Source organism: Halyomorpha halys, unplaced genomic scaffold, assembly GCF_000696795.3.
Source record: "Halyomorpha halys isolate HHAL.00 unplaced genomic scaffold, Hhal_1.1 Scaffold409.1, whole genome shotgun sequence".
NCBI classification, from domain to species: domain Eukaryota; kingdom Metazoa; phylum Arthropoda; class Insecta; order Hemiptera; family Pentatomidae; genus Halyomorpha; species Halyomorpha halys.
Window position 1 is genome coordinate 485,319 of NW_027115142.1, and position 12,022 is coordinate 497,340.

The following is a 12,022-nucleotide window of genomic DNA, read 5'->3' on the forward strand; positions in this document are numbered from 1 at the left end:
TGTCGAAGAACCCGGGAACGAGTGCATAGTCTGAATGTTATTTCTAAAATTTGAAAAAAGAGTGTCTGAAAAGTGTCCGACCTAACAAATATAGTCTAATGTAACTCTACACACTTCTACCATCTCTGTAACCCGTGAATGCCTCTTCATTTTACATAAATATCTGTCTTGGTGAAACAGGATTTTCTTTTTCCGCAAATGTGGCCGTTTTCCGAAGGTTCTGCCTTCAGCTTGTCAAGTGATGATGCGTAGTACGCTTTTGTAATGTTTTTTCCTTTTTGAAGATAGTTGATTAAAATAACTTCATGGCCATCCCAAAAACAGTCGCCATTAATTTCCCAGCCGAGAAAACAGTTTTTGCTTTTTTTTGAGCCGGTTCACCCTTTGATGTCCACTAATTAGACTGTATTTTTGATTCGGGTGTACAATGATGTATCCAAGTTTCATCTACAGTCGGATTTATTGTGCCTAAACTGCGATCATTCGAACACATTTTTGGTCTAACGTGTGGAAACGCGGCACCCAACGTGCGGACAGCTTTCTCATTTCTAAATGTTGATTTAAACAACACACAACAGTAACAAACACGTTCTTTTGACATGTTCATAACCTCTGCTATCTTTTTCACTTTAATTCGGCGGTTGTCTAGCACCATTGGTGATGTCTTCATCGGTTGTTGCAGTTTTTGAACGTCCCAAACGTTAAACTCAGCTGCACAAAAATTTCGCTGTAAATGATGGTACAGAGTCTTCATAAACAGAATCCAACTCTAAATCTACTTCAAATCTTTGATTTTTGGAGTAAATTTGTATTGCCTTTCAAAAAACAAATATTTAATGACAGCTCGAGACTCGATTTTATCCATTTTCACAAAAACACACATAAACTCACTCAAACGACTATTACATAAACACTGTGCGTCCAAAATTTCTTAAGCTTTGGTGGGTAACTATCAATAGATGAACAACGAAATTCACTTGATTTTATTTACGAGTGCTGGCATCTTCACGTTGCGGTCGGAAACTTTTCAGAATCGTTGGAGGTCTCCGGACCTACTCAGAGGTTGAAGGAAGAGACCCGGGACTAAGACCGAAGAGCAGAAAGAACCTGTGCAGGTAGACCAGGGATGAAGGAAGGACCTGAGAAGAGATTTAATATGCGTACCGGTTGAGAGGCGACCGCATGGTAGGCGCAAGAATAAGAATAATTGGATTGATGGATTGATAATTGGAATATATGAAAAATACTAAGTGGTGGTGGATTATAGAAAGGTTAACTAGAACACTTTCGAAGAAAAATACCCCATACCAAAGTTCGAAGATATTCTCGATAGGCTGGGTGGGGCAACAATCTTCAGCACTTTGTACCTTAAGGCGGGATATCACCAAAACAGAGACCAACACAAAACCGCGTTTACTTTTGAAAGGGGCCACTATGAGTTCACATAGATGCCGTTTGGCTAAAAACGAGTCTATCACGTTCCATAGACTTACCGAAGAGTTCTTGAGGTGACTTCGTCTTTGTTTCAAATATACATGGACAACTTATTGGTTTTCAGCAAAACAGCGACCAAACATGTGCAGCACATGAAATGCGTGTTAAATCGGATAAGAGAGCTTGGTTTGAAACTTTCCTGGAGAAAATCTACACGAGGTCAAGAAGAAATAAATTGTTCGGGGCACACAATTTGCAAAGAGAGACCTAAACCCGATCCTGATAAAGTGGTGGCTTACGGATCATTACCTGTTGCAGTCGGCCGGGAGTTAAAGGAGTCATCCGCGAGGATCACACGTTGGAAGGAACTTCTGAGCCAGTATATGGACATTATTTACAAACCAGGAAAAGAGAATATGGTGGTCGGCTGGCTCTCGAGGGCAATAATGATAAATACGATAGAAAGGGGCGGGCCCTTCAAGAAAAACGAGACAGTTTCTGCACGAGTGGACAGGGGTGGATGGACAACGAGAAACGCCGGGACAAGACACCAGAGAAGAGTCACCTGCGGATGAGGAGGGAAATGAGGGAAGATCACCGGAGATGGAGGAGCTATAGGAAATAATAAATCATAAAAGACAGCAAATAATTTGGAAGACTAGGACCTCTGGTTTAACAATGATGGAACGTTATGAATATAGCTAGATTACCATTATCACTATCTGATCGGAACCAGCCATCAAGGAGAAACAAATTTGTGGAGCGGTAAGTAATTAGAGAAAATATCGTCATCATTGATTGCTTGACAGAACCGAAGGAAGCGGAGGAATCTCTGGTGTAATACATTGTATAAAATTCTTTTTTATTCTGTATAAATATTACTGTGTTTTGTTTAGTTTTTTTTATCACTGTTATGTCACTTTGGAAAGTTAGAAATGGTAAGGAGATGTGTTTTTATTTTATTATTATTAGTTTTATATTGTTGTTTGTAAGAGTTGTTTACTTTAGTCAAATCTAGAAATAATAGTTTTAGTTTAGTTTAAGTTTAGGTTTAGGTTAGTCTTATTTATATTATTTTTTTTTTTAAGTTTACGAGGAACGTTCCTAAACGGGCAGGGGAGGAGTTATATTCAGCTATTACTGACGGGAGCCATATCAGCTGATCGAGTAACATGTCATATCACATCATATCATATCATATTATATATAATTTGAAATATTAAATTTTAGGTAACAATTCAAAATGACAGAGCTAAAATGATGAAAGTTCCAATAGTCACGTACGGACAGGCAATGAAATTCTCCCTCGAAGGCGGTCCTATGTTTTTCCGGCCTTTGGCGCCAGTTTCCTTGTAAGTTAGCTTCAGTTAGAAGTACTATTATCTTTTACAGGTATTTTGGTCCTACACGCTCTTTCAGAATAGTTTGTTAATGGTTATTTGCTTGTGATAGGTCTCGATATCCTGTTGAAAAAAGTAATGGAAAGACTCAAAATTTGAATCTGAGAAACTCTAACTCAGTTTTGATTTGCCGATGGTATGGCAGTGTAAGCAAATAACGAGAGAGACCTATGGTGCAACCTAAATATTCTCTAACAGGAATTGATGTCTGTTAGCATGAAAAGTAATGCAAATTGGCTAAAAACCCAAGAGGGTAATGATGTACTTAGTATAAATGGGGTCAGACATGAACAGGTCAAAACAATCAGGCTATAATAACTCAGAAATCCAGAAAATTATTAATGCTGCTGGACGAATAATTTTGGCCCTACATAAAATCTTACTAAAAAGAAAAGAGATTTAGAAATATGTATGAGGCGAAATTTTTTTTTAGTTTCTCGGGAGTTCTGATGAGTCCTCGCCGCGAATTCTAAAAACGATCCTTATGAAACAATATCGTATTGTTGCTGGGAAAAAAGATAAACGAGTAGATTTCTGACTTATAAATGTGTTTGAGGAATAATTTTTTTTCTTTTTTGGGAGTTCTATTGGCTATTCTTGGATGTTTTATTGGCCTCCCTATAAAAAAAAAAAAACGATGCCTAGAGGATAAAATAGGACGATATAATAAAAAGGACGATAAAATCCACATATGTACCACTGCCCACATGTTTCTCTAGTTCTGGCCAACAACAACAAAACATAAAGCATAAATCCAAGCATTGGAAATGCGGAATCCGAGAAAGGTGGAAGGTAGAACCAGACAGAAAAGGATACGGGATAGTACAATAAGTATCAATCTCAGGGTAAACGCCATGTACAACACAACACAGAACACACTTTACTGCGTGTTCCTATTGTATAATAATAAGATGAATCGTTAGGTCTTTATTATCTAAACAACAATGTTATTATAAACATAACATACAGTTGTTTAGATAACGAAAAAAAAAACGCACACGTTCTTCATTATTAATTAATTGTCAGTAATTGATCATATGGTGAGAGGTTTCAAAAGGGTTTGCCACTAAAACAAATGTAAAATAATGAAGCATTAAATCAATTTTAAATAAAAATAGATTTGAAAGAAATATACAAGAGAAATAAAAAAATTATTATAACATTATTATAAATAATGTTGATAATAATTTCGACAGTGGCAAACCAACATTTCAAACAATTTCTTTGCTAACGCCGACTATTGCCTTTGAATACGTTAATAATCTTGCCACCACAACACTATAGGTGGTTTGGCCAGCTTAGAATGCCAAACCACCATTTTGCCAAAAGGCCTATGAGGCCAAGGTAGAGGGAACGTGGCCTAGAAGTAGACCAAGAACCACCACGGAGCAGAACGTTCCGCAGAAGACACATCCTAAACTGGAAAGAAAGAAGAAGAGTGGAAGAGGGGGCCGTCCGTAGCTCAGGTGGTTGATGTGCAGGTCTTAGCAGCCTGGGAACTGCGGGCGGCGCCGGTTCCAATCCGGCTTTTTGGGACCACGAATGGAAAGGATAGGTTCGTCACCTCTAAATAACGCCCTCCCCTCTCCCCATATGTTAGAAATGACCAGAAAGGAAGTATTTTGAAGATGTCAAAGAAGGACTAGTTATCAACCGAACTTTTTTTTTTTTTAAATATTTATTTATTGCTATTTATAACTGTACATTATAATACATTTAGTAAATCTGATCTAAGTTAAATTGGAGTGTTACAGGCGTGTAGAGAAACTATCCATTAGTAGCACTCTAATTCAACAGAACTTAAGATTTTATAACAGTAAAACTGAACTTTTTGAAAACAGATTTTAACCCTGCTCATTTATTTACAACACTGCCTAATTGGAAGCAGTAATACTGACCAATAACCATACTACCTATTAGTTAAAAAATAAATTATATAAATGATTTGGAAATGCAATAAAAAGTACGATCATATCAAACCACTGATATAGATTGGGCCCAACATTCTGTGATAGACCAGAGTGACACCAGCTTCAAGGATTGACAATTACATACAAGTACTTAATGCAGACATTATATACAACTACCGTGTTTCTAAATTTTTTACGCGAAATTGATAAAGAACTGCATTATACTTTAAACCTAAGGTGTCAACAATCTAATATGTCATTCTTCAATCCTTCCTAGTCGAATGATGTTTTCTCGTCCTACAAGAGTAAGAGCATTCTTTTGTTTGGCTCGTTTTATTAGGAGAACCTCATGGTTCACGTTCATTCCACAACTTAATGATATATGTAAAAATTGTTGGAGCAACCTCAACAACTTCCGTGCAACTGTGACTGCGCCTGCATGTTGGATAACCTTCCTTTACTGTATTTCAATTTGCTGTATTCCATCTGTGTCAATCTTACCAGAGTTTTTCCTGTTACAAGTTTCGTTTAGTTAACAGTTATTTGCTGCCTATTTACTCTTTCCCTCATCAGGTTATGGGCCCAGGCTACGTAAACTGTGAGTTTAAAAAACAGTGATTGAGTGTTTTTTTTTAACTTGAAGGTAAAATCGGGTGACATTGTTTTTTGTGGTCGAGTTATCGTGTGTAATCGGTCATGATTTTCGTTTCGTTTGAAATCGAATGATACCAACGTAACAATGGAAGTGCGGCCGATGGATTTCAAAGCGCAAGTAGAAAAACTTGAAGGTCAGAACAATTGGAGTAGATGTAAAAGACAGATCACTCTGGTTCTCAAACATCATAAGGTACTGGATGTTGTGCAGGTGAGTTGGCTCTAAATGCTGATGGTTCTAATAAGGACAATTTTGAGACTAAAGACTCTCTTACTCAGTTAATTTTGATAAGCACTTTGAATGCAGTAAATGAAGAGCTCACATCTTTCTGTCTCTGCCAAGAGTGTGTGGGATAAGTTGGCGTCTACTTATGAGCAGAGTTCTAGCCAAAGAGTCGGTAGACTACTAGAATCGTTTTTCTCTCATGCAGTGATGAGTTCTGATAATGTTGTGAACCATGCGGCGCGGCTTTAGCGTGAATTCAATGAATTGAATGTTGAATTAAAAACACTGTCACAGTCTGAACTCCCTGAACCTATTTTGATGGGTCGAATTATGTCTACTCTTCCCCCTTCTTACTTTGAGTTTAGAAGTGTTTGGGATAGAGTTCCTATTCAGGATAGAACTGTAAATAGTTTAACTGAGAGGCTTAGGTTAATCGAAATGAGGCTTCCTGGAAAAGATAGTAATGTTGACCACGCACTTATGGCCAAAGAATCTTATAAGAAAAAGTAGCTGTTGGTGGAAAAATCAACCAGCTTCAAAGACAAAAAGTTCCGTTTTAATTTGTTACAAATGTAAAGGGGAAAATTATATAGCCAGGAATTGTCCTACTAAAATCAAGAGGGAGACAGAGGATAGAGGTACAGAATCCTTGAGTACCCAAGGGCATGCCTTCGTTTGCCATGATATGCTTGGTTTGGGTGGTGATCAGTGGGTTGCTGATATTGTTGCGACTCAACATATGACTAGCTCCAAGGACTATTTTGTTTCCTACAAACAATTTCAGTCGCCTACGTTCATTCATGTAGGTAATCATGATCTGACTAAGGCATATGGACATGGTGATATTCTGGTTGAAATGAGAATTGGTGAATAATGGGAATTAAATCATCTGAAGGATGTTTGGTTTGTACCAGATGTGAGCCGCTATTTCTTTTTCTGTCAGTCGAGCTCTGGATAGAGGTTACAAATTCTTTGCCAATAAACTTGGTTGTTCACTTTCTAAGAAAGGTTCTGTACGATTGACTGGGCAGAAATCTTCTAATGGCTTGTATGTCCTTGATGTGCAATTCCACATTCATGCTGCTGAGGTGATGCTGACCCTACCTGTTGATTTACTACAGTTGTGGCATGAGCGTCTCTGCCATCAGAATAAACGTCATGTGAGAACAATCATTAAGAAAATTGGAGTGTGTTTGGCTGATGATGAGCATTTGTGCGAGGGCTGTGTTTATGGTAAACAACACCAAGATCCATTTCATGATAGGAAAGATCAACCAACGAGCTGTGCTGGATGGATTCACGCTGATGTTTGTGGTCCTTTCCAAGAGGATTCTATTGGAGGTTCTAAGTATTTCCTCTGCCTGAAGGATGATTATTCCAAGTTTAGAAGAGTTTTCTTATTAAAGAATAAATCAGATGTTACAAACTGCTTGTCAGTGTTTATTAATGAATCCAAAGCAGCTGGACACACCAGTGTTCAAAAACTACTGGAGGAGAATGGAATATCACATAGACAAACTATTCCTTACTCACCTCAGCAAAATGGCGCATCTTAGCGTGAGAATATCTTGTTGAAACTGCACGTTCGATGATACATTCCAAGAATTTGCCTGTAAAGTTGTGGGCTGAAGCTGTCAACACAGCTGTGTTTGTTCTCAACAGAACTGGACCAACTGATCAAGAAAAATCTTTGTTTGAGCTGTGGACACAGTGTGCACCACCCAAAATTGACAATTTTAAAATTTTTGGCCCATGTTGCGGAATGCAGACGTCGAAAGATGGACAAAAAGAGTGAACCTTACCTTTTTGTTGGTTACACTGAACATCATAATTGCTTTCGTCTATGGAATATTGCCAAAGATTCCATTGTTTTCGCTCGAGACGTCATTTTTGATAGAGAGTCTCCGATTCTGCATTTGGTAAAATTGTCTGGATCAGAGCTTTTGAAGGGAGAAGAAGGAACCCAAGCTGGACACCATGAAGAAACTGGATCAGATTCTGAGATGAAAATATTGGACACTTTTGGACTTATATGGGTTGAAACAGTCGCCAAGATGCTGGAATCACCGCTTTGTATAGTTTACAGAATCGGGTGGTTTTAGGGCTAGCAACGCTGACCCTTGTCTTTTTGTCAAGGAGTGTGGAAATGACGTAGGGTCATGGTTGTCATCTATGTTGATGATGGAATTATAGTTGGAGATCGAAAGGCAATTGACCAATTTCTCTCAGACTTGACTAAAGAATTCCGGATCACCACTGGGTCTTTGGATAGCTTCCTGGGGATGCAGATTAGGAGAAAGAAGGATGGCATTTTTGTGCATCAGGAAGCGTACACAAAGAATATCCTTTCAAGATTCAATATGATTGATTCAAACCCAGTTTCTATACCCTCTGAGAAGCGTGCTGAAGAAGTTGTGGATTCACCTTTGGAGAAGAGTGTTCCATATCGCCAGCCTGTTGATAGCCTGCTCTACTTGGCCATGACTACTCGCCCAGAATTGTCATATGCAGTAAGCACAGTTTCGGAGGTTCTAGACTGTCCAAAGAAATCTGATTGGCAAGCTGTCAAGAGAATCTTCAAGTATCTGAATGGCACCAGGAAGTATGGGCTGTTTTATAAATCAGATACTAAACTAAAGTTGGACTGTTATTCGGACTCAGACTTTGCAAATGACCACTTGTCTCGACGATCAAGAACTAGAGTTTTGATGACGTGTGGAACGGGTGCTATAAGTTGGTTGAGTCGTAAACAGCCAGTTACTGCTTTAAGCACTACAGAAACAGAGTATATTGCAGCGTGTGAGGGTACCAAGGAGATGGTATGGCTTCAGCGACTGAGTTGAAAACTCTACATGGCATTCCACAGTTGTTGGTTGACAACCAAAGTACCATACGGATGATACAGAATCCAGAATTTCATCGCCGCACAAAACACATTGAAGTGCGATTTCACTTTGTACGTGAGAAGTGGATGAACAATGAGTTTGAGCAGCAGCATGTGCCCACTAGTCATCTGTTTGCTGATGTATTCATGAAGAGCCTTCCTACTGGATCTTTTGTCAAGAAACACACATCAATTGGAGTCTTGAGCTTGGGAGGGTGTGTTGGAGCAACCTCAGCAACTTCCGTGCAACTGTGACAGCGCCTTCTTGTTGGATAACCTTCCTTTACTGTATTCCATGTGTGCCAATCTTACCAGAGTTTTTCCTATTACAAGTTTCTTTTAGTTAACAGTTATTTACTGCCTATTTACTCTTTCCCTCATCAAGAATGACATTCCTTGAAATTCTAACATTTTTACAGTGATAGAAACTTATACTGGAATTTAACACTTTCACAAACTTTGTAAAATTTATGTGGTCAACAACGAGTTCTGGACGATGACATGTGGTCAATATATAGAGAAAAGAGAAAAATATTAAACTAAAGACTAATTCACGTTATTACTAAAACAGAACTAAGCTTTTGGCCCGACAAAAAAAAGACTCGGAGTAACAAAGTTCAAATATCAGATTACATTTGATGATCAATCATGTTTATTAAACTTCTAATATTTCAGGCAAATACTTTCAGAAAATAAATAGCAATTCAAATAATCATACTGAATTTTACATTACAGTACTTACTTAGTGTTCATTTCACATGTGTAAGTCAAAGCTTGGAAGCTCCTCAGCACAGTTCCAATCTTATTCTAATACTAGATCAAATCATTGTCGCAAGAATAACATAGTAGTAACACCATACGGATTCAAATTCATCCTGTCAATGGAGAAAAAGAAATTTAGAAAATAAATAAATAAAGTCAAATTTATTTTAATGTGTCAATACATCATTAGTTTAGATATTTGTTACCAATATGTTTAGCATCATTTTTTGCTGAAGCTAACTTAATAACAGATCCAATATATTTATTTTTATTTCAGGTTCATCATTGATATCTACCTGAGTGCATACCACCTTGGAACTTGTATTGTATACGCTGTTTTTATGGGAGTAAACGTCAAACAAGTAAATTTAAATTAAATCAACAAATTAACAATTAAATGAACATACAACATATGTATTGTCAACATACCCATTAAAGTTATACTCCTGAATATCGCCAACAAAAAGTATTTTATGTTAATGACGTCTTTTTGGTAAAAAAGAAATCATTTTATACATGAAATACATCTAAATTCTTGTCCGTTATAGAATAGTAAAAACAGGATTTTTGGATATTCTGCTAAAATCATAAGTTTAGTAAATATCACAAACAATATAATTCTAAATAATATATAATTAAGCAATATTAAAATAGTGGCTCAAACTGAAAATGGTGAGAAAGTATTAAGCATATGTAGGAATATAGGAATAGTGAAAAAACTATATTGAAATATGTACTAGAAAATCGTTTTTAAAACAATATTACTTCTTTTTTAAAGTAGATTTTGTTTTATATACATTCATTTTTTTCCAAAAATTGTTGTTTTGCTCACAAAATCGTAAATTGGTCTCCACCAATCTGTCCTTAAAAAAAAAATAAATAAAAATAAAAAGGAAGAATATAAAAATTTTGATACTGGCCTTTTTATTGGGCAAATTTAAATTTTTATTTAGCCAAATAAATATTGTGATAACATAAATTATTAATTTTATTGCTTAACGTTTATCAATTATATTGTGACAATATGTAACAACACCTCATGTAACTCTTCTGCTTCTAAACCTTCTGAACAATCCTTAAATTTTTAAAAATTTTTGATTTTTGTAATACCTCTATACAGTACTAAACCATAACAAAATTCATCTCCGAAATAATCTTAACCCAATTAGAACCTTCACCTGTCAATCAATATAAAATCCAGGTAACAAAATCTTTCCTTAATAATATAATAATAATAGTAATCTTTATTTATTCTGAGATTAATCCCTTTAGAATAATACATAGGCATCAAAATTAGGCCTTAGAGTAAAAATGAAAATACATAAAAGAGATGAAATTACAAAACCTCATAAAATAAAATAAAACAATGAATTTGTAAAGATACAAATAAACAACAATAATTAACAGAGTATATAAAATAATGATAGAACAAATAAACAACAATAATTAACAGAATATATAAAATAATGATAGAACAAATAAAGTAAAACCACATGTCATTACTTATGATCACACCTATTCATCACTGGAATCGCTATCAGTATCTTCTGAGTGAGCGAAATGATGAAAATGGAGATCCATCAGTCTTGGGTACCATTTCAGTGAAAATCGGAATTACTAGCACTTTGGTAACCGATTTGTAATTTCAATTATAAACCAATTAAATTTCAATCAGATTGCACCATGTTTAGATGGCCTACGTCGAAATTTCTTTACATTAATTACATATATTGATATTTAATATATTAAAGCCACTTGAAAATTTACATTGAGTAATTGCAATATTTTATGTTTTAAACAGATTTTTGATGAATACGTTTTCCACCTCGACGAAAGACTATGGATGTTGATAATTATGCCATTCGAGATGTTACTTAACTGCCTGCGAGATTTGAAAGTCCTTGCACCAGTTTCGACACTCGCTAATATAATTATGTTCACGGGAATAGGCATAATCATGTACTACGTCTTCATAGATCTTCCTGGTATAGAAGGCAGAAACCTGTTTGGTACTCCCCTTACCTGGCCTGGAATATTAGGCACTGCAACATTTTCTTTGAGTCCAGTAGCTCTGGTTTGTATTTACAATTTTAGAAAGTTTTTATGATTTATATTTATTAATACATTAATCATTTAATATTTTATAAATAAAACATACTTTTTTCTAACTGGATAAATAAATTTTCAAAAATTCGTTTTAATTTTTATAAAGCACTACCAGACTCACCAATGCTTCGCTATAGCTAGATATGAGAATGAATATAGATCAAATAAAGACAATTGAAAGTTAATATTAATTATTGTATTTAGTTAAAATTAAACATTTACCTATACAAAAATAATATGATTTGGCATCGTAAATAGAACTAGCACATGTGATAAGGTAAGGAACCAAATAGGACTTTTTTTATTATGTTTTACAAAATATATCAACGATTTTTTTTTTTTTTTATTTTACAACAAACCCAAGACTCATATCTACATGAAACAGTGATATAGAGGAACGCTAAGCTGAAATTAAAATACTTGAAAAAGATATACTTAAAATCAAATTTACAAAAATTTTGGTCGGTTCCTTATAACATTTGTGTATTAAATTTTATTCACTTTTTTATTTAATTTGAGTTGATTTCTTCTTGTTTGTTTTGTTAAACAATTGATTATTGGAGAGGAGGTATAGACTCGTGCAAAAGACACCCCTAACTATTTACAAGGCTATAAATATTGAGAAATTATGAATCATGACGATGAA

General features: G+C 35.6%; 1 protein-coding gene and 1 long non-coding RNA gene across 3 annotated transcripts in view; one reads left to right on the forward strand and one right to left on the reverse strand.

Moving 5' to 3' along the window:
* LOC106682366 (uncharacterized) overlaps positions 1 to 12,022 on the reverse strand; it is a 72,472-nt gene that overhangs the window by 22,164 nt on the left and 38,286 nt on the right. The window contains exon 3 of the long non-coding RNA XR_010844768.1: positions 9,251 to 9,383. This is a non-coding gene — a long non-coding RNA (uncharacterized lncRNA). The remainder of the gene's footprint in view (positions 1 to 9,250; positions 9,384 to 12,022) is intronic.
* Positions 1 to 12,022, forward strand: part of LOC106682365 (proton-coupled amino acid transporter-like protein CG1139) — a 56,974-nt gene that overhangs the window by 14,071 nt on the left and 30,881 nt on the right. For both annotated transcript variants that reach the window (XM_067052229.1, XM_067052230.1), the window contains exons 3-5: positions 2,665 to 2,786; positions 9,548 to 9,632; positions 11,072 to 11,344. In XM_067052229.1, the coding sequence (XP_066908330.1) occupies positions 2,665 to 2,786; positions 9,548 to 9,632; positions 11,072 to 11,344 (480 nt within the window). The remainder of the gene's footprint in view (positions 1 to 2,664; positions 2,787 to 9,547; positions 9,633 to 11,071; positions 11,345 to 12,022) is intronic.